This window comes from Aphis gossypii, chromosome 3 (genome assembly GCF_020184175.1).
Source record: "Aphis gossypii isolate Hap1 chromosome 3, ASM2018417v2, whole genome shotgun sequence".
NCBI lineage: Eukaryota > Metazoa > Arthropoda > Insecta > Hemiptera > Aphididae > Aphis > Aphis gossypii.
In genome coordinates this window covers 34,936,071-34,961,835 of record NC_065532.1, presented here as the reverse complement: position 1 = coordinate 34,961,835, position 25,765 = coordinate 34,936,071, and the positions used below count along the sequence as shown (strand labels likewise).

Genomic DNA, 25,765 nt, shown 5'->3' with positions numbered 1-25,765 from the left:
ACATACCAATTCAGATTTTTCTTTCTAAGTGTATTATTCAATGACTAAACAATCTTGAAAAAGCTGTATACACTAAATCGAAACCATACATAATAATATACATATTCATTTTTTGTATTGTTAAATTTATAAGTTTAGCTAAAAACAATAATATTTACCTACGAAAGAAAATGTAATACGCGTTATCAATTGATTGGAGATTAATTTGAAATTATAATACCAATAATGCGCAGCATAATACCAAAACGCTTTTTGCTGATCCGGGTGACTAAACAGATAACGTCGAACGATTTAATAAAATGAACCAATCAGGTAACACATTATTGTATGGAACTCGGTCGAAGGACACAAAACCACAATTAAATTTACAATACTTTTATTTTAATCCAAAAACTTTTGAATTCATCTAAAGAAACTGTAAGTGATAACATTATTTTTATTATTTCAATTCTCATTTAATGCTGTTCTTTATATATATATTTTTTGTTTTCTTGGTTTTGAGCGGGTTTAATTGAATTTACACTTGGAAAAGTCCATCTCGGGATGTTGTTCCATAAACCTGTAAAAATATTAACAGTTAAAACAACGAAAGTAAAAACATAAAATAAACTTACTTTTGGAGAACGTTCTGTTTTTTCTGCTCGTCCGACGTAGGTAATCCCATATTCTTTTGTTGTTGATCGTACATCATTTTCTCCACCATGGACCTGGTTTCACCCTCTAGGTCAGAAAGTTTGGACGGTTCTGGGTTGATCTTTTTGGTAGATATTTCGATATCTGAAACTACCAGTTTAGACCACCATTCCATTTTATTCACCTATAAAAGATACTGAAATTAAATACTTGTAGTTTCAACCCTAAAAAAGAGGGAAAATATAGGTTAACACCGCTCAACAATAATAGGAGTCGATTGTAACCTCATAATTCAGTAGGTTACTGTAATGGATGTGTTAAATTTAAATTCAATGATAAATCATTATATATGATAAATAATCCTATAAGCAAAGACCTGATGTCAACCTATATTATTTAGAATATTTTATAATATATAATAATTTTATTAAGTTTACTATGTTAATAATACATTGACTATAAATACTATACATAGACAATACCTTAAACCTAATCTAAATAATTTAAAAATATGTTTGCATATAGTAGGTAAAAAGAATATATATAAATATATATATACATTATACATATTATTTTAAATTATAACAAAACGATAAAAACAATTATGCATTTTTTAAGTATTTAATTTCGTCCAAATATGAAAAAAAAATTGTATACTTGTACATTTATTTAGGTTTCTAATTTTCAATAAGAACTAGTCATGAAGAACCTAAAATAGTTAAAATTTTGAAATCTTAAATATATAACTAATTGAACATTTTCCGTCAAAATTCTAACTTAAAATCCTCATAATAATTATTGTAGATTTACGCTCAACTTTTTATTTAATTACAGTATACATGTTTTGAAAATTATACTGCATAAAATACTAAAAGGGACATGGCATGGAACAGTGGACGCACCAGTTGCCCGACGACGCTGATGTTAAGCTACCAATTCCATTCCTAGTTCCCAAAGGAACATCCACATCATTCCTATCGGATGGCCACCTGGGAATTTCAGCAACACACATGCCATCATATCCTACCTAACTATAATCGCCATTTATATTATTATTTTATTAATATTAAAATTTAGTATAAATGTCTAGTTAAGTTTACACAATTATTATTATTTTTTAATAACAAAATAAGAAAATCGATTTTTCAAAAAATTGATTCTAGGTTTTTTTTATAGTTTCCGTTATTTTACCTGATTATTAACAGAAAAAAATTATGAACTTTTACTTTTGGCCTTAAATACCAACTAGATCCAATCTGTTACTACTTACTAGAAATCACTGTATTGAAAACCTAAGCATTTTAACTTCGCCAATAGGCGATAATAAAGAAAAAAGAAAAACACGCTCTCACATAGATACTTTAAAATTAGCTAAAAACACATAAATATATATATATATTTTTTAATATTGAAATTTAAATTATAGAAACACGTTTAATTTTATGAATTTTAACATTTGGTCGTTCATATTTTTATTGATACAATTAAAATTGTATGATAAAAATTATAAGATATCTATTATATTCTAATACAATTTATACCTAACACATAATATATTGATAACTTAATAATTTATAAATTTATAAATAAATATAATGCAATTTGTAGATTTAAGTTGATGTTTAGTACAAGGTTACTTATATAGTATACATAAATTATATCATTACTATATAATATATATTCAATATATTTAATAGTAATTTTGTTATGTGCAACTGCGATTTAAAAATAATATTTAGTAATCTTATAGCTACGCTCATATCGTTAAATTCAAATAGGAATAAAATAAGAATACAGCTATGTCCACTAACTTCTCTTCAAGAACTCTTCAAGACGAAGGTCCAGTGTCTATAGTTTTTGTAGTATACTCATTTTGATTCCAAAACAAAATCGACTGTGATAATATTGTTTATGACTTTGTAAATAGTTTAAATTTTAAAACGACTACGTGAGATACGTGTACAACATTTTAATGGCTGTTTTACTTTATATAATAGTTGTAATAAAATAAACTACACCAATTAAACTGCGTGAATTCGCAAGTCTTATTATAATACCAACTACAAAAGAAAACACATGAGTATTATATTTGATCTGTTGTTATAAATATTTTATTTTATAAGTTTTTATTATAATAATATATTAATATATATCTACTTCGGCAGAATTAATGTGTGTTAAGTTTAGATACAAGTTACATAACATGTGACACACTTGATGAGATTTCATTACAATAAAAGTATATTACCTAATATTGTTATTGTGTAATTAAATTATTATTTATTTATTTATTCGCGTGGTTTTTTTTTTTTTAAATTCCTCGAGTTTATCCATTTGAATGAATATGTAATACAATATATTTTCATAAAGCACCATTTAATTTTAAGAAACTGATATTTAAAATCTCGAATGAGTAGTATTAAAAGCCAATGAAGTCCAATAAGAAATTCATCAAACAAAATTTCATTTTTTACACATTAAAGAGTAATACACAATTAAGTATACATAACTTTTAAACTTTACAACTTTACACGAAATGAATATAAGCTTGTTCCGTGTAGACGTATAGTGTGTACACCCACATAAAAAAAAAATAGAAAAAGTTATTATAAATAACTGAGAAAGCATAGATATCGGATATTATGCATTTGCACAATATTTATGTTAACATAAAATAATGAATATTGTTTGAAAATTATTTCACATAATTAAATACTGAAATAAATAACTGGTATACATTTTAGTATTATACAAATACTTTGATGAGATAATTATTTATTGAGTTTTAACAGAATAACCTTAATCAAATTCGTTAAAACCGAGTATACCAAAAATGTCACAATATTTATTCATAGTTTTTTTCTTGTACCTACTTAGTACTTAAGCAAATTATTCAAAAAAAAAAAATAATCTCTTAATTAGCAAATAGATAAATAATTAATAAATGTATATAATGTATTGTATATTATGTAATATATGTATGATTCGATTTTAAGTTGGAAGATAAAGATAATATGCTTTATACTTATTGGTATCCTCCTATTAAACAAAATATTAACAAATAAAACTAAATAAAAGAAACAAATAAACAATTCTAACAAAAACACCACATTATAAAACTAATAAATTCTTTGTTAAAATGTAATGAGTATTTTAAAAATCAAAACTGGTTGTTATCGCAACATCATGTCATTAAGATTCATAAAAAAAAATATTATACTTATATTTTCAAATCATTAGGTATGACTATATTAAGTAGCACTAATTAAGTAGCAATAATTTTAAATTAATGTAAATATATAATTTTATATTAATATATTTTATAAGTTTAAATATAAATTAATAATTTAATTTACACCTTTTAAATATGTCAATAAAAACATTATAGACAAATTAAATATTAAAATATATAATATTAAAAATACAAGTATATAATCAATAAAAAATATAGCTTCAATATGATTTCATAATGGATAAAAAGATGGCTTAGCTTGAAATTATATACTAGTACAACATTACATCTGTTTACTTAATAACTTCTTAACGTAACTTCCTAGGCCCTAGCTTGTACGAACCACAATATCACAAAATATTTATGAATATTATAATATAATATTTCAATTATAAACACGCTTTATTTCTATGAAAAACAATGCATTTATTTATGTGCATTTTATAACAATACTGGTATAGTAGTAAAACATTTTAAAATAAAAACTAACAACCCAACATCAAATAAGTACAATACATTATTACTGTACATAGAGACCAATTACCAAGTATCGAAGTTATAAATTAATAATAAGTTATAATCAAAAAAACGCTTAGATATTATCATTATTATAATACGAAATTATTAGATAGGTATTGAAGTTGCTTTACTTTGTCACTTTTCGAGAATAAAATATTTATAGCAAAAATTGTTGGTACTTTTCACAAGATTCCTTTGATGTCCTATAATTCCCAAGTAATTTTGCAAAACAATTTGAATTCTTGTGTGTTATATATTATTTAACACTATCCCTTGGAATTTAAAATAAAAAATAAAAAAATAGTTTACGGTATAAAATTGTTTATAAAAACTTGATGCAAACAGTTAATAAAACAATATATGAATGTTTTACACAGAAACCATATAGATTACATACAAATTTAAGTCATAAAACAGACGTCGCTATCATCTAAAATACTTTACCAATCAATTTACAAACCAAAATCGATTTTTATTATAAAAATCGATATTAATCGGTTCATTTCTTAAACTCCAGACAAATATGATGTTTAAAAACGTAATTAGTAGTTGTTAAAATTATTATACTTTAATTCTATTTTATGTATTAATCATATTTATAAGTTCTGTTCAAATTTGTTCATCGTTAAATATTAAATACAAAGATAAAGCTTCGGAATTATTATATTTATTATTTATAAAATATTCCTTTAAAAATTAAAAACTTTAATAGGCAATATCAAGTAATGATACCTACATAATCAATGATAACGTAGTTTTATAAGATCTGATAAATTAACTTTTAAAAATAGTTGTTACATAGTAGTTATTCATTACCTTTTCATTATCAAATAAACCAAATAATATATTGAGAAATACATTTTTTATAAATACAAATTTGATTACTGTAATATAATTATACTAACTATTCACGAAATTTGTATTTATATTTTACAGAAATGGATAAAATATTTTTAGAAAAACTTTTTTAGAGGTTTAACCCATAATATAAAGATTATAAAATGAGGGTTCCAAGCTACTTAGAATAGAAATTTCTATTTAAATATATAATATGATAAGCCTAATATTCAAATTTAAAGTCTTCGGAACTAAAATTGGACATTTATACCATAAAAATGAGATACTGGATTATCCAATTATAAGTATATAGTGTGGGCTTTGTATATAGTTATATATATTGTATTTGTTTGAAAACTGCAGGTGAATTACTGTTTAAAAAATTCTGTGTCGACTTTCAAGTTTTATAATCTCGGCTCAATTAACAACCTACATGTATTTTAAAAAACAAACATTTTTATCGTTTCAAAAATGTATACTTTTCTCCACAACCATAATTATATATACTCATAAATTATAAATGGAATTTTTTATTAAACATTATTATGAATAATATTATAATTTATAATATAATGCATCATCTCATTCAAGGAAGGTTTATGGAAAGTTCTTATGACTTCCCTCAAGGTAGGCCATTGGATTTATTTATCACACTATTGTAAAACACTATAAAATTGATGAGAATTTTCTCGTGATAAGTAAATTTATCTATTAAAAAATAGATCAAAACACAACTTTTAAATACTAATAAATAATTGAGTGGTTGTTAAACCAAAATAATAATAATAAAATAAATTGCAAAAAAAGTAAAATATAATCTAACTACATAATATATATAAATGGAGGTTGGTATATCCGAAATTAATACTTTAAAACTACTAAACCATTTTAATAAAAGTTATTTCAATAGATTCCTTAGAACTTGGAGATTTTGAAGCATTTTTAACCATTATAGATTACTATAGTGGCTCACGCATGAATAGTTAGATATTAATAATTTTGACTTATAAAATATAATATTTTTTTGTTTATTTAAATAATTATCGTTGATTATATTACTATAATAATAATTAGTATAAAATATATAAATATTGATTTGTTGTAATCGCGTTAAAATAGGCTAAAAATCTGTATAATTTAAAGGAGTTTAAGATGGGGTTAATCTACGGGCAGCGAAAAGCATGAGGGTAGCTCTTATAATATATACATCATCTTAATATAAGATCTAATTAAATTCAAATAGTCAGCGTCACAAATTTAACATGATAGTAATAGTTATTCCGTCAGACACATCATTTGGAAATTGATACTAAAAATAAAACCACTAGGCAACGAAAACTTAAGTTTTTCGTTTCGTTTTGTTTCAATATGAGCGCAAAATAATGTGTTTTGATATTTAATTTGAAATCAATATTAAATCATCGCAATCAAATAATAATTATGAACTGAACTTAGTAAATGCTACAGTTGTTGATATTTCATTAAATCAAAACAAGATTAAGAAAATATGAAAACGCATGCTTACGTACGAGTGATCAAAATGTAGTTTGAGACTTAAGTTAAAATTAAAATGTCTATGAATTGTAGTACAATAAAAATCATAACTATTTAACTCTCAATATCGAAATACTCTTCTACGTTTACTTAAAATATACTGATGTAATGTTATTAATATTTTATCTGCAAATACATTATATTATCAAAATATTTAAAAAAAAATACAGGATCCAATATTTACACATTTAAAAAGCAAACAATTGATTTATAATAATATTAATTACTCATACAAAATAATAAGTGCTCATATATTTTTAGATTTAAAAAAAATGTAATGGAGTTTAAAATCTAACACACTGACACTTTCTGTACGGTACTATTTAATAATTAAACTATAGGTACCGAATATATTTATTTTTGTGATTTTTATAAAATAAATTAAGTAATAAACCTAAATTTAAATTAATGATCACACAAAAAAGTTTAGTCAAATTCCATTTCAGAATCTGAGCGGTGTATTGGGCATTTTATTTTTGTATTATGGGACCAATTTTCAGTAAAAGAAAATACTCAAATCTTCAGCATTAATTATGGTAGCAAATTAGATTCAGTTGATAATTTGGGGATTAAAAATAAAAATAATCCATCTTTTTTTTATTATCTGTGATGGTGGAGCAAAAATAGGAATAACACACACTAATACAGCAATGAATTAAAAATAGAAAATTACCAATTCTTTTTGGGTAAAAAGTCAAGTTCACTATAGAAAATACTTTGTTAAATCAATAAGTTAAATAATATTTTATTTTTTTATTTACCTTTTCAATATTAATAAGGAATGTTTTTCCATCTTCAAGTAACCACGTGGTTTCTTCAAGTTTAATTTCATGCTGTAGTTCGTCGTCCAATATCGGCGGTTGTCCCTTAATACTAACGAAAATGTGTTTCTTTTTTAAATTCACAATAACATCACGTGGTCTCAACTTAAATGCAGCTTTAGATGGAATTTTAAGCTGTGAACAAAAAATACAACATTAAAGTAATTGAGCATCTAATTATTAACAATATAATGTATATACCAATAGGTAGTTTGATAATCTCTAAAATATATGATTTAGACATGAGTCTTGCGGAACATTTCAAGGTTAATATATAGAACATATTATATTTATTATATAGGTGCCTATATTACAAATGTATCTTCGTCATCATTACGTTACAAGATATATATACAATATACATGATCATTAATCAGTAATGACTAATGGCTATCAGGATTTGACAAGAAAAAATATTAGAATTTAAATTAAAATTGAATCCTCATATGAATGTATTGAACAAAACAATATAATAATCTTAAAGTCTTAAAATAGTAGACACCTAATCTTAATAAATTACAACAATACTCAAGTCAAACATTTTCAATTACACGCATTGGATTTTAATGCTCAAATATGAAGTAGGTACGTAAAGATAAATGCATTTTCTCTTCATCAAGAAGTCTTTGAATCAGCAATGTTAATATTCAATAATTTAATATAATAATTAGACATTTCTCCTTAGCAAAAATATAAATATATATATATAACACTATAGGATAGGTGTCAATATGCATTAAATAAGATTTAATTAATTTCTAAAAAGAAATTATCATAAGACATAGTTTGATAAAAACCAAATATTATTTATGTCATACTCAAAATTGATTTCAAATATTTTACAACTGTTCTTTATTTTTGCTTGCTATTGTTAAATTTTTTAAATATTACTTTAATTATTTAATTAAGTATCCAATAACTATGGTTTATGGTAAATAAAATTCTAGTTGAAAATATGAACCATAAATAACCTAAGCTAAACTACAGAAATACAAGTTCATAGTTGTGGTTATAATTTAACAAAAAAAAAATACCTTATATTTACAATTACTTTAAAAAACGAAATCAAAACAATTATTTTATCACTAGCATAATTTAGAAGGAGACCGCAGCAATAACTTATCCACAGTCAGTATTCAGTATTCAATTAATTCTAGTACCTATGTCCTATATATTTCAAATTTTAATTAATTATTATGCTATTAAAAATTAAATTAAAACTATTGACTATTTATATTTTACAATCTATCTTAAAAAAGGTATCTTAAAGTGTATTAAAATAATTACCAAACAAATAATATTTTTAATCTAAAAATTTAATATATTTTTACGTAAAATAATAATTGTATAATCAAATATAATCAAGTAATATGTAACTTAGAATATTAAAAATACAGTTTTTAAATTACTAAACTGAGGTGCACTCAAATGAATTCACAAAAAGTTAAATATTTTATGAAATTTACATGATAAAACGTTATAATATAATATAATAGTATTCATTCGATTTAAACAAAAATGCCTATAAACTATTATATATATATATATGTATTTTTTTTAATGAAATTATATTAAAATAAAATAACTTTTATGTGTAATTATTATAATTAATAATAATATATAATGTATATATTATTATAAAATAACTAATCTTTTATAATATATTATTAAAAATATATTAATAATTGTACATCCGTTGAAGATCACAGTGTTAAGATCTGACATTTCCGAATAGTTTCTCTGAACACCATTAAAACCCAACGTCACTACCAAAATAAAAAAAGTCGTGACCAATAAAGAATGTATTTTTGAAAGACAGCTACAAACGTCTTGACAGTTTTCTCGCGACCTTGGTTAAGATTAGGGATTTCCATAACGATCACGAAAAATCCATAGACGATTAACTGTAAGACCAATGAATGACAAACAACACGTAAATACCTATAGTATAATATACCTATAACATTCCCGACTTAACTTTTCACTCATAAAATGGTTTTAACACCATAGAGGTATACGGGTAAATATTCATTTTATATTCATAAAATATAAACACGATCCATGAAACAAGTGTCGGAAATTAAAATAAAATAAATAAAATATTTAAGTATTTGATAATATTTGTAATTTATTAATTTTGAATTGTCACACTGTTAATAATTAACTAATAACTTACTTTAAAAACGTTAACTATGTATAAAGAGTAGATACAGCATTATCACAAGGACATTTTATGCATATACAATACATAATTTAATATTATTGTAGTGGATTGAAGAGCTACAAATTAACAATGATCAATGATTAATCAATAATCAGTAATGCCGACAATTTCGTTGATAAACAAAGGGGAGTAACCAAATAAGAACCACAACATAATATATTATATCGCTCTGCATATCTACAAGGCGATCATCACACCCAAGACAGTTTCAATGAATATCTTTTTATAAATTGTGTTATTTTACATATTATAATTATAAGATAAAAGTATCTAAAATACTTAAAATGTGTATACAAACCATATTAATAAGTGATTTTTTTTTATCTATAGCAACCAAATCAATAAAAGAAAAACTTTATGAGATCCTTTGAAAAACAAAACCCGATTGTGGAAAATGAACGACCAGCTAAAATTAATAACGTGACCAGAGTTTGATAATTACAAAAAACAAACGATCCTAAACAAACAAAAACCCGTCTATCCATAAATGTCACGTTCCCCTTTTGGATCACGTTCTTTTGACGTGCAAAAACTTGGCGAAATATAATTACAATACTTGATATACATATAATAGTACAATTTAGAAAAAATTATTTTTCTAATTGTTTTTAGAAAATATGAATTGTTTACATGAGTGCATTGAATAGTTTTAGACATTTTTTAAACGCACTTTAACAGGAACTTAAGGTCAAAATAAAATTAATAAATATTTATTGGTTAGTTAGAATCTGGGTGATTTAATCATTAATGATATGTACATAATATTCTGTTTATATAATTTTATATTATTGAAATTTGTAAAAGAAATAAAATAATTATAATAATAATAATAATTAAACTCAACACCAAGTATTGTCTTTTACTTATTTAAATTACACTACCTACAGTTATTAATCTCTATTCAATATCCTTAATTAACATAATATATATTGTAATGTATTTATTTAAAAAGTTTAGGCCTTTGTTAATAACATCTATAAAAATATATTTTAAAAAGTGCAATAAATAAAAATATACAACTAAATCTTTTGAAATAAAAAAATATACGTCGATAATTTTAACAGTTTTTTCGTAAATTATAATATTAACTATTAAGAATTTTATAAATATCTTCTTTGAAAAAAAATATTTATCTATTGTATAGAAGTTATATGGTACTTTTATCAAATTTATATAATTCTCAAACAAAAACAAACACCTAATTGTAAAATAAATATATTTTTTTTTAATTTAATGAAACCTTCAGCATAAGCGTGTTGCCATTAGGTACGGTTTACAAAAAATTTTGAACAATAGATTTTTTATTAATAAAACAATAAATTTACTATATATAATTTACACATAATATATAAATATAAATAATACGTACAAATGGTATAAGGTATACCTGTCTTTTTTTATTAAATTCTTTATTATTTTAAATATTATCTCTTGTCTTGAATGAAATTTTTGCATAATCAATAAGGTATAATACGAAAATATGATTCAAGAGAGAAAGATATTCGCTTATATGGTAAATTTTAAAGAAAGGATGACATATTATATGTTACATTTTTAAACAATCAATATACATTATTTCTTAGTATTAGTTATTTAAGAAATATTATAGACATATATTGTGTTTGAATAATTACCATAATTACACGATTTGTAATATTATTATTGTAATTTGTAATTGTTCATATAACCTAAATAACATCTAAAAACTAATTTATAATTAAATAAATAAATATGCGATATATATGTTCATCTACATAATAATTCTATGTTAATAAATGGTTTAAAAAAAAATTATATGAATATATGAAAATTACCACTAAATCCTGTAATAATTGAATAAAAATAATTAATAATCGTTATCTTAATTGTAATAATAGTTTGATACTTTTCAATTGGTTTTATATATATATATATATAAATACATATATATAATATTGTACAAACCAGTTTCATCCATAAACAAATTAATAATTATTTTTTTCTTTATATAAATATACAGAATAATGTTTAACAGTAAACACTCGTTATCTTAAAAAGTATTAACATTTTTGAAATTATTTTTATTTTACAACTCTTCAAAAATAATGACTGTTTACTGTTTAAAGAAATACTTATTTTAAATCCCAATTTTTATAATTGACCAAATTTTTTTAATATGATATACAGATTTTTAATAATATTAATTATCAAAAAGACAACTTTATTTAAAAAAATTTTTGTAAAGATTTCCTTAAATGGTTTAAACGTTAGTTCAAGTTACATACGCACGTGATAAAATTTATTTTATTACATGAGTTATGAATGTTATGATGCAAAATGTTTTGTAGTACGATAGACGATAACTTATGTTGGAATAAAAACGGGCTATATAAAAACTCATTTAATTAAAATGAAATTAGTTTTATATTCATTCAACAAGTATGTTCACCTCCTATTTTCCCTTCAGTAATTCAGTTATTCAAAATCTGATTTTTGGAGATTTTAAATAGGTATATTTAGACAATATATTCAAATCAAAATTTTTTTTAAAACATATTACACAAAACACTCCTAACTAGAACAACAATTTTAAGAATTTTAAAACATGATCTTTCGAGTATACTTCTTCTAAAATCAGAATTTGAATAAATAATGTTTACGAAGCAAAAAATTCTAAACAATTCCATAAATACAATATTTTAAATAAGGTTTACACAAATAGACACAGGAAGAGAATGATCAAAATGTTGTTAAAAAAAGGATTCCTACTATAAAAATCTGATGTTGATATTTCTATTTATAGATATTTAAAATAGCCTACTTTTTTAGTCTGTTTTCAATTAATGTTGATAAAAAAATAATTTATTTTCGATCAAAAAGTTTGAAATTTGGTAGGTACAAGGTTTTCCAATATTGTTTTAACAACAGTTCAAATAACAATCGTATACATAGGTATATTTTAATGTTTTACAATGACGTAAATTATTATTTCCTTTACAAAATTAAACTATTAAAGACTAATTTTAAGCTATTAATACAAAGAAATTATTCACCATGAAAACACATAATGTTCGCGGAGAAAAATTAGCCAAACATACCGAATAAATACATATATAAATACAATTATTATTATAATATAACATACTAACTAAACCGCAAAAAATAGTTACTGATCCGCCTGTCTGCTTATTAACTCAAAAATATTTTTCGAATAAAATGTTTACGACAGTGCCATGACCAAACCTTTTTTTAAACAAAATAAAATTCGCATTTTATACTATTTAAAACAATGATTTATTCGAATACAAAATTATGAGGTTATTTATATTGTACATAATTCAAACACAATATGTAAGGTACAATCGTACACACTGCTAGAAAATATAGATCGTATAGATCACTGAGTGCTCGAGAATTTGAAGTTCAATAACGAGATCAACTAATATTCCCACTCCACTAAAATGACTTGGTTACTATTATTATGCCAGTAATATAAAATACTCGTGCGCTGTATTAAGCGGTGCATGTGATGTTTCGCCGGCCACGAGAAACTATCAACATCATCGCTAACGAATATCAAGTGATGCAGGAGCGTAGTTTATTTTGAAAAAAAAAGACCACCTCTTTAAGAGGCAGGAAGTTTTTTTTTTAGAATAACTATGAGTCCAAAATTAGATAGCGTTATTGATATTGACAACACTATTATTGATGTAAGTACACTTCTTTTAAATATTATCATACTGTTCGCCAAAATTAAACCAATATACTTGATTACTTAATGAATGATACAAAACTGACTGTATAAGATTTTCTTTAATCATATTGACATGATTAAATATCATAATTTTAAGTTTTAACTATAAAACAAGTATACCTAGTTACGTACAATTAAATTTATATATTGAGTATGAGAAAATTTTATTAGGGTACCAGATAAATTTTAAAATAATTACCATACCATAATACATATATTAATAATTAATTACATTCATACAGTATTTGAGATTTCAATATTATAATAATAAAAGAATAAATACAACATTATTAAACATACCGGCGTGCAATTATTCCATTAGCTTATTAAAATCTAATCATTTATTTCCGATATAGAACTAGTAATAAATATAACCTACTAGTATTGATCATATAGATATAGAATATAATATCACAATGATCTGGCACATCCAATGATTAACATAAAATTTTCATTCACCGTGTATACAATAAAGCACTTGCATTAAAATAATATAATTAAAATTATAATTTTAAATTTGTTCTACTTTTAATTGGGTACCTACCTACACATAACAATATATTTTAATGCATTTAAATAGAGAAAATCCAAACGTCTAACACTTAATGTTTCTACTATAATAATTATATTATTAATACAAATTTAAAATTATACTTAGCGATACCTACACATTAAAAAAACTTTAAAAATAAATAATTTGTTCTTTTTTATTTATTAAAAAAATAAATAAATAAATAACCATTGCTGAATTTAAAAATAATGTTATTTCATTCAATACTCTTAAATACTGATAGTGATAATATTATATTGTTTCTACAATAATTGTATAAAAAGAAGTTATTTAATTTTTTAAAATAAATGATATATACTTATTGAAATTTGGGTAATGAATTAAACTTGCTCAGCTTAAGTACATAATGATATAATTAACACTTTTAATTTCTAGTAATAAATTTATATACTAGTATAATATAAGTACACTTTATACACACAGCAAATTATTAAAATTCTGTATAGTAAAATTTTTATATATGATTAACTCAATAGTTTAACATTAAAATTATCTTTATAGATCAAATTCTGTGTAATTATTATTATTTTTCTTTTTTTGAACAAAAGTTCAATAATACACATTGTTTATAAAAAATATTTTAAAAGATACACAATATGTAACAATACATAATTAACCCACTTGAAATAACTGTTACTTAATAAAAAAATTAATTCGATTAATATATAACTGACTAATTGGTTTTGGAATTTTACAAATACTATTGTTAATATTATTTTTATAACTAATTTAAAAACTTAATAATACATTAAATACATGTTTGAGTATAATTTACTTTTAATATATTTTTAAAAATAAAGCTAACGTACTTATTCATTCACGCATGACTGAAAAAACCTTGATACCACATGTACCATGATTTTTTTTAAATTATGTACAGAAAAATTATTGACCAAGAAATTATACATATCCATGTATTGTATAGAAATATTTTTCAAAAAATTCAATAAAATTCAATTTTCAATTAAGATCAATACTGGTGTAGTACCTAATTGTAATAATAATAATAATAATGACCGTGCATTTATGTCTAAATTGACATGATTTTAGACCATAAATTGCGCAAATATATTATTACAAAAAATAATATAAGTTTAAAAATAAATGACCTTGCCCCGAAACCAGATCTCTTGAACTCTATTGATCCGCCTTCATATCCGGATTTGTATCTGTGTTCCTAAAGCCTAAACCACCACATATACGAGTACACCATGTGACGTATACCTGTACAGAATTTTGCATATTCTAAGACTGCATGACATGATACCAGGATACGATGTATAAATTACGTAGATGCACAGATTTTCATTGTTATTATATATATAATGTATCATATCCCACCCACAACTTTAATAATAATGCATTTATTCAAGTATAAATATTAAACTCAAATGTAATATATTATTAAGTAAATTATTATGAAAAACAATGTAGTATAATATATAATATACATAATCCTTAATCATGGCCGGATAAATAAGGATAGCGGTTCAACGTCAAGTTATTTTTTTCCTCCTACTCCCCTTAAAATATTTTTACAACATACTACACCAAAATTTTAGTAAACCATCTAAAAAACCTCAATCCTTGGAGTATTTATATACAATTTTAAAATAAAATCCGTTTATATATCTACTCCTCATTTCTACACCTAAATATATATTATTTAAGTTTCTAAACACAAAAAGAATTCGATAATGAATTACATAAATCGTAAACAAAATATATCAATGACATCACAAAGTAAAAACTATTATCAAAAATGAAATATATAATTAATATTATCAATGACAAAATAGTTAATGTTTCGTTTTAAATAGATCTAATATAATAACGTTATTTACATTAATAATATATATATTCCAAAATTATAATTTAATCGTAAAACGTGGTAGTTTTTAGAAAAATTCAATACAAAAAATATAATACGGATAATTAGAAATGCATAAAGATAAAGTAATATGTGAGATTTTTAAATTGTTACATTCAATGATTTATTTTATTATATCTTTTGTATTATACATATTAAAACTATAAATAACCATATATATATATAGAATAACTTCCATGATCTTATACCTAGATGTAATATCTTGTAATAATGTATTAATTATGATTAGTTTTTTTACAAATTATTTTGATTAACTGATAATAAATATATTAGAAGTTATGACTAAAATTTAGTAAAAAGACAATAATCGTATGTATGTTCATTTGACATAAAAATAAATGACAATCATTGGCAATGAAACATGATTTGAATTATCCTCATTTCAAAAAGACAATAGTCAAACAAACCCCTTTCATTCTATAACTGTGTCTTTATCTATCTATAATAAAATTGTTATATAAGCAACTCATTAATGGCATAGCCTCCAGTGCATCGTCGGTATACATTAAAAACATAAACCTGTATGATAACTGTTAATCACAATTCACAACTCAACATATTGTATAACATATTAATTAATTATTTATAACAAGTAGACATACCTATTTATAGACATGATATTATTATTATTAGTAGTAGTAGTAGTAGTATTAACTGTTTTATAAATAAGTGGGCACTCATCAATTAGGGTATCATCCATAGCTAAAAATTATAATTTTTGAGGAACAAACATTTTATAATATTTTATATTAGGTAGGCAATCCATAATATATTTATAAAAAAGTATAATAGTAAATTAAGCATTTAAAGTAAGAAAAATTACAGAAGATAAATTATATTATGTATAAATATGCAATTTTTTTTAATTAGTAATAGTTAAAATTTCATGGAATATTATATTTAACTAGTTATTTATTTTGTAGTATGAAATTTTAAGTCTCTGAAAAAATACTACCTAATATGGGATGTTTAAAATAAAAAATGATAATCTTTAATTACTTTTAAATACAATATTTAATGTGTTATACCAAAAATAAGTTGAAATAAAATATTTTAATTTAAGCACTCTTTAAAAAGTAAAAATAACTAAGATCACAAATTCCGACAATATTATATACGTATTTATTTTATATACTCGTACGTATCTATTGTAATTAAAAAACAATACTAGTTGACTCAAGATACAACTAAGCAATTATTAAAATTCCATACGTACCTATAACGAGTTATACATTTTTATATTTATGTATCAAAAAATTAAATAATAGAAATATTTTCTTAACATATTATCAGAATATAACATTAAAACCGGATAACTCTATACCCGAAGGCATAAAAAAATTAGATTACATAGTCCTGAAAATTGCAATACATGACCCGGACCTTGAAACTTGACTGAAAAAAATCCGGTTCAAACATTACATAACCCGCATCTAAGCTTTATTACTTCTTATTGCAAATACCCTATAGGTAGGTATCGCGACGAGGTGTATTGTTTTAGACGACGCCCATCAATAACCTTGATCTTCAATAATCATAAAATTATATCTTTCGTTTGTACATAGGCAATTGTAGGTAATAGGTACTATATTTATAGATAGATTAAAACAACATACTATATTAATTCATGCTCTATTATGTAGGTGTATAGATGGTCTATACCAAGACCGTCGTTTTCGTCATCAAGACAAGACAATTCCAGTGACAAATCGCAACCAAGCTCATCCACATCGCCTAATCAACTAAGCATAAAGGTAAACTATCCATGAATTACTTAATTATTAATAGAAAATAATGTTTTTTTTAATTATTCATGCTTAAATAATTAAACTAAAAACATAATGCCCAATGCTGCCAACATTTTTAAAAATTCAATTAAAAATACAATAATAATTTTTCACCATTTTTATAATTATTCTAATTTGTACCACAGAAATCAACTTTTTTTTACTATTTTAAATACATATATTTAATGATCATAAAAACTATTATTAATTTCACCTGTATTTATTTAAAATAATTATTTTATAACATTTTTAAAAATAATTTTAAAAAGGGTTGATTTAACTATATTTTCTTACTAAACTTAAAAATTTAATAATTTTTTATGTATTTATATATTTTTTACTATATTTTATTTTTAATAAAATCAAGATATATACTATTTTTACAATAATTATTTAAAGTTATTTTATAATTAATAAATATTTATTTTTTGTGACTTACTAGTCGACTAATCACTCCCACCCTTGCTATAAAGTAGTATTATTGAATAGTTTCTTCAATCAAGCCAATCAAGCCAACCTATCCATTTTATTTCTTCTTTTTATCTAACCTTCATCTATTGTACTTATTGTAAAAAAATTTTATATGGATTGTATAAATTAAATAAATATGATAAAAAAAAAAATATTTATTTTTTTGCATTTTGATTATTAATATATAATTTTAATCACAATTATCAATGCTAGTAATAAAATATATTACATACTACATAAAAATAAAAATAATTTAAGTACCTAATTTTTTAAACTAGCTAAATTTAAACACTACTCTGAAGTATACTGAAATTATATCTTATACATACTTTATTCAAAATTTATTTTTATACAACTTTAAATTTGCCAAAATGTTATCATTAGAAAAAGAAAACAAATTTTATTTTTGATTAGATATTTAAAATATGTTTATAATTCTAATTTATTTTTTATTATAGAGTAAATCATCTACAACTTCAATGCTACTACTATGTGCTGAAAACTTAGATGCCCATAACAAATATATTGATCGAAACAATGATTTAGATACTTTATCAGTAGCATCATCAAATCATTTTACAATTGTTAATGGCATAGGGCATAATCGACATAAGTCTAGAAAGCCTACCACATGTTGTTGTGAACGACATCAACTTACTGTATTGGTCATTTCTATGACAATCGTTTTCTTCCTAACAATTGTATACTGCATCTACTATGTTCACAGTAAGTCATTAAGAATAACAAATATTATGTTAAAAATATATAAACCAACAAAAATATTTAGTTTATAAAATATAATTGTATATATATTTTAATGAGACACTAGCACTACTTGACAAAAATAAATTTAGTACATTTCTAACATACGTCCAAAAAATAACAATAAATTCAAATCAGTTTTTGAAATTATCAACTACAGAAGTATATTTTTCTTCCTTATTCGCATAAAAGTTATACTTGATTTATTTAACTCTTAATGCATAAAAAACAACCATTTCTTCCAACAGTATCAATTGAGATGAAACTTGTATACTTTAACTTTTGGTTAATTTTAAACCACCATTATATTTATAGGTATTGTTTTTAATACATTTTTAATAACATCATATTATAAAAGCCAATTATTAAAAATAATATTGATATACATAAAATAATTATTATTAGCTATATTATCGATAGTAACATTTTATACTTGTAGATTACTATTACGATAATAATGAATAATATTTTTTTTTTTTAGGAAGTGCAATAAACTCTACAAACAACTTTGCTTAAAAACCAAGTCATTCACTTTATCAATATTACAAGATCCCAAAGAAATATGGACTACTATAATAAAATGGAATATTATTATTTATAAATTGTGTAGTATATAAGAAGACAAGAAGTATAAATGTATATTTAATTATACACCTACTTTAAGATTTTATTTAAATTATTGTATTAAATAAATTGATATGAATTAAATCTTAAAATTGGTTATTTGTAATAATATAATACACAAACAATCTCATGTGTAATGCAGCTAATATAAATAAATTAAATATGCATCAAATGAATATGGATATTTTATATACACTTTCAAAATATAACTGTGATTACGCTATAATAGAAGGGGAAAATATCAAAACATCTAATATAATATTTTATAAGACGAAAAAAACAATTAATCTGTAAGAAAAGTCAACTAAAAATATAAAAATTAAAAAAATAACTTACTTCGATATCAGATAATGTTTGAGTCCATCTATAATTAGGTAAATCACAGCCATTGCCTGCATTGGGTTTCAATTTTCCTTTTTCTTTTGGATCATCTTCATCTTCTTCAATTGGTTGTGATAGTTCATTTGTTTCAACAGAATTTTTTGAATCTTGAGCTTTTAAATTTTTTTTCTAAAACATACAATTAAAAAAACAGTATTAATAAAATAGTTAAAAATACATTAAATGCTAGCAAATTGTTTATAAGAACATTAATATAGTTTTTAGTAATTATAATTTAAAATAATTACACAATGCTAATTTTTTTTTAAATGAGATTAAGATATGAACTAATTTTATTTATTTCATTACTAAAACTATTGATTATATAATGTTTTACTATTTCATCAATGCTAAAACACATCGCTCAATTAAATTGGATGCCTAATTAAAACGCCACTAATTTAATTCTTAGTCCAAATTATTTTATACATTTAAATTATTATATTTAAAAAGATAGATATTTATAACTTTTTATACTAAAAATAGATAATGATCAATAATGATGAGTAATTAATTATAAATTTAAATTTAAATTAAATTAATAAAAAAAATAATTAATAAATACAATACATTGGTTAGATACTATTAAAATTTGTATTTATAATGATGAGATGCAGTTTTCACAAGCTGCATCATTAAATATTTTTTTATCAATGACAAAATGATGGTTTAGACCCAAGAAAAGTCCAAGTGGGCGATCACCCCCCTCCCTTTTAATTACTACAAATATGTATGATATTATGTATATACTACACAGAATGTTTTGATTATTTTTGTAGATCATTATAGCTAGAGTATTATAAAATGACAAAAATAAAATATTATAATTATATTGTAAAGTGACTAGTGTATTAAAGTTATTTTCGTTGATTTGTTCCATCATCAATCGTCGTCAATGATACACAATTTTCGAAATACATGATTTTAATTAATATTTCTACAATAAATTATGAAAATAAAATATATTTTATAAAGCAATAACAATGTTTATAGACGTATTATAGCTATATGATTGGTACTGTGACGATTGTTGTCGATAATAAGTGTTTCCAGAGAAAAACATCATATAATTTTGCTAATAATTTATAATCACCTTGAGTATCATCTATTAAATATAACACATACCACACATATAACAGAATAATCTAAGAGAAGTCTGATAATAAACATTTTTTATATTATAGTATTACTTATGTCCTTACTTATGTCTTATAGTATCTAACTTGCAACATTCAAAGTTTTCCTAACATTATCATAAATTAATTATTGTATAAACTGTTCATAAATCCTTTCTTCTAGTTGCTTTCTAATAATCCAATAATTTTTTTTTTAATTGACATGACATTTAAAGATTCAAATTGGTACAAAATATATTAAAATTTGTTAAGAAATAATAAAGATCAAATGTACACAATTTCCTTAACAGACTACTATAAAATTAAAATTATACAACTCACAATAAAAAATTATACATTAAGAGGACATAATACAAGCATAATATGTTGTCTCCGTCTTACAATTATAAAACCAAGTTCGTACTTGGCAAAATCAATTTTAAGCTGTTAGCATTAATATTAAAGTTAATTTACTACCTATTATCAAACTTATTAAAATAAATAATTTCAAACAGCCAATTACACAACACAAAAACATGAGAAAATAAATAAAGAACCATTTAAAACCACAAATTGATTATATTACAGTAACAACAGATAAATAATTACCAAATCATAAATATATCACTTCCTGAAACATTTTCAAACGTAATGAATAATGATTAATATATATATTTTTTTTTTTTTGTTTCTTTTTATTTACTAATAATAGAATAAAACAATTTATAATATCCAAAAAATTGAATACAGATTTTATTATTATTATTTTTTTTAACAATAACATTTTAACTTTATTGTAGTAATGCAATTATATAGTGGTAAAATTAAAAATCTGAAGTTTATCCCACCTTTCTAAATTTTGACTAAATTTACTCTTGATTTTTATTTTAAAATGAAAATGTTGCTGTATTCTTAAACACAAATTTAATGAATTGAAAAATAATAAAAGGGGGATGATGGATCTTGAGTAAACATCATAACAAAATTTAATATATAGTACACCTATAACTTTAATAATAAGTTAATTCATTTTAATATAATAGCTAAGAACACATAATTTGTGCTATTAAATACAAATTTGCTATATTGGATGTTTGTAAGATGAAGACAATAGTCAAATTCACTTAAATTAACAATGTTATTTTTATTATGCTAAAATGGATTATATACACCATACCAAGTAATTGAAGGAACTACTTCAAACAACTAAAAAATTTATTATAATTAATAATATTTCATTTAATTTGGTCTGAACACAACAAATAGTATGGTCAGCCTGGTCAGGTACGAATATGGTGGCAGACATATTAAGCCACAGCATTATATTAGTGTACTAAAACAAATAATTACACATAAATTATAACCTAAAAATAATACTAAATTATTTTGTTGTTCATTGCTCATATTCATAATATTCACATTAATAACAGGCAGAGTCAAATAATTAGTAGAGTAAATATTTCTAAATTTTGATCAACATCATTTTGATTTAATGTGAATAGCAACACTGTAAAAAATACTTAAGGGGCCCAGGGCCAGATTTTCAAATTTCCCACGATTCTACAAAAATTTGAAAATTAAATTTTGTATTTTAGTTACCACCTTAATAATAATACTTTTCCATTAATTTACTACCCAATACTTATTTAAGGGGGGTTGATAAGGGTGTATTATATCAAAAAAATTACTTCATGGGAATAATTATCAGGCCTTATAGAATTGTCGGATTTTGGTAACTATATTTTTATTTGAAAGAAGAAGACTTCCTACAGGCCACATCAAACTTCGATTTTTATTTTTTTCAAAATAATAGTAAAATATAATTTATACAAAATTGTATATTTATGAAAACAGATTATTAAGTTTGAGATTAAAATATTAAAAAAACGGAGATCAATGCGGGCTGTTAAATATTACCTTCTATTAGTTAAAAAAAAAAAATTATCAAATTTGGTTGATTCTATAAAACAGGATCCTTATTCCTGTATAGCAAATTTTTGTGTACAAAATCGTATTGTGCGCCTTCAGACAACCATTTTTTTATTTCATTACTAAAAAGTACCTTTATAAATGATACTAATAACTTGTTAAAATTTATTAGAAAATACCATTAAAAAATGAATAAAATAAAATTTTTGTTATGTTTTTTAACACAAACAACATACCTAACTAAAAACTGAATTTAACACTAAATATTTATTTAATTATGATGATCAGCATTTATGAGATAGTTTCCATAGACAGTTTTTGTAAATGTGTTGGGTAATATGACTAAGAATAGATTTTTTCTGTTTAGGCGCATATAAAATACAAATAATATACAATATGTAAATTAAAACCACTAAAAAATTATTAATAATTTTAGTAAAGTAAAATGAAATAAAATATGAATTTATATTTTTTTAAATTTCTCACCAAATCTAACTCTTTTTGGAGTTGCTCAGCTTCTTCATCAGTTAATTCTTTTAGTTTTGGCTTAGTCTCTAATTCTTTCTCCTTTTGTGATTTTTGTAATCTTTTTAATGCTTCCAATTTTCGTTTTTCATCTAGTGCACGTTTTTCTTTTAAAGCAATATCACGATGTCTATTAAATACTGACATTAACATCTAAAATATCAACATAGTATTCATATAAATAAGAATATTAAATTTATATTTAATGTTTTTTTTTTAAATATAAATATATATACTTGTTCAGAAGCTTTTTCATCTGGACTTCCAATAAAAAAATCAGTTTTTCGACCCAGAAAACTGAAAAATGTATCCAAAAGCTAAAACACAATAAAAATTAATCAACATAAAGATATTTAATAGAATAATAAAATAATGTAAAAACCTAACCCTTGTATTATTTAGATACATAAAAATTTTAATTCTGAAGTATCTAATATTAAGTTATAGGTGTTTAATGTTTTGGTTAGTGAAGTGGAATGGTACCCCCATTCTTCGCAAAATATTGGTCTAGTACTTCACTCACCTACTAAATATTTATTTTTTAGGTACTAATCAGTAATCATGACTACTTAACCAAATAACTGTAACCTTGAGGACATTTACTGATATATGATGGAATGTTTTTAAGTTTCTTAACCCTATAGAGGGATATATAACCTTAAGTGGTGTTGCATAGCAAATCGAGGGATATTTTTGTTTGGCAACAGTGGCCCCCAATCCTCATCTAAACAGTTATTTGATTAAATTTATGTAGTATCAAAAGCACAATAATCCATTTATAAGTGATTTAAATTGCATGGCTGAACATTTTACTCCTCTTACTAATAAACCGAGTAATAAACTTATAAATTTTGAATTTTATTTATTGCTTTTATAATAGTTTTAGTAATTTTTAATTCCTTTTTTTTAATTATGTTGTAAAAAGAAAGGCAGTCACGATTACCGATAAGTACCTATTATTTTTTCATTAATAAAAAAATATATTTCATTTTAGAATTTTCAGGCTAAGCCTTTTCGTACATATATAAGACAGTATAAGTACATTGATATAATAAAAGAGAGAAGAGAAAAAAATAATTAAAATTACATCTTGATTGATAAATTGTATAAATAGAAATAGTACCTAAATATAATTTGGTTATGTTTTACTAGTTTTTCTAATTATCAACTTTTAACTATATTAAGTATGTTACTATAGCAACAACAGTATTGAAATAACAATAGAAAAATCAATAATAGATATTATACCTAGATACTGAAATAAAAATACGAAAAAAAAAGTTTAATCATCACAAAACTTTGAGAAAATTAATACTAAATCGTACAATTATCTAAATTAAATAAACAAAAACGTTTTACTATATAGGTACTTTTTAAAAATATAATATTATCAAATTTGAAAACTTTAGTCAAACTATTTAGTGTTGTAAATATGTTCGTTTCTTCTCACAGCAACAAAAGCAACCCAATTCAAAATATATATATATATAACTAATTATTAGATTTATTATTTATTTTTTTAATAATTACTTGTTCTACTCCTTTCTCATGCTGCTGAGCCAATGCCAGAAGCATTGAATCAAACCTCTCTTCATTGCTATTTGACATTATGCAATACGGATTTAACTAAATCGAAATTAAAAATGAAATTATACAGTATAAATGTACAAGTCAACGACTACAAATTATAATTTCACGATTAACAACGGGAAACGCCGAAGAGCTAACGTAAATAACACGCGTGCCGCACAGTTACAAAACAAAATTGGTAAATGGGAAATCACTTATCGTTATCACTTAACATCAAGCTAACTCACGAGGCATTCGCAGTAGTAGTTGTAGCACCATAGATAATATACAAATACAATATAGTTGTAGTGGTGGGAAACAAATAACGAACCTCCGCTACGTTCCCACCGCGATTTAAAATGGTTCCCACGCGAATATCACAGTAATCGACTATCGTACTTTTCGATATTCGTAGTAATCGACTGCTGGTCAATTTTGTTTAATGGTAAATCATTCAAATCAAAGAATACAACAATCATGAGTCATAACCCTCCTAAACCTGAACGAGGATATTATATTTACTATTTAGTCGTAAGAGTTATTGTAAAGTCTACGACCAAATCTGGACGTGCCCACTAAGGTCACCA

General features: G+C 23.0%; 2 protein-coding genes across 2 annotated transcripts; one reads left to right on the top strand and one right to left on the bottom strand.

The window, feature by feature from the left end:
* Window positions 1-359: 359 nt before the first annotated feature.
* On the bottom strand, window positions 360-25,503 carry LOC114131239 (nuclear migration protein nudC). The gene is made up of 7 exons (XM_050204769.1): window positions 25,140-25,503; window positions 23,846-23,926; window positions 23,571-23,762; window positions 19,996-20,169; window positions 7,537-7,731; window positions 615-817; window positions 360-559 (listed from the first exon to the last, which is right to left on the bottom strand). The coding sequence occupies exons 1-7, from the start codon at window positions 25,215-25,217 to the stop codon at window positions 508-510; spliced, it is 975 nt and encodes a 324-aa protein (XP_050060726.1). The 5' UTR covers window positions 25,218-25,503; the 3' UTR covers window positions 360-507.
* Window positions 13,322-19,751, top strand: LOC114131244 (uncharacterized). The gene is made up of 4 exons (XM_027996417.2): window positions 13,322-13,509; window positions 17,659-17,769; window positions 18,732-18,999; window positions 19,517-19,751. Exons 1-4 carry the CDS (start codon window positions 13,459-13,461, stop codon window positions 19,549-19,551), a joined length of 465 nt encoding a protein of 154 aa, XP_027852218.1. The 5' UTR covers window positions 13,322-13,458; the 3' UTR covers window positions 19,552-19,751.
* Window positions 25,504-25,765: the final 262 nt, after the last annotated feature.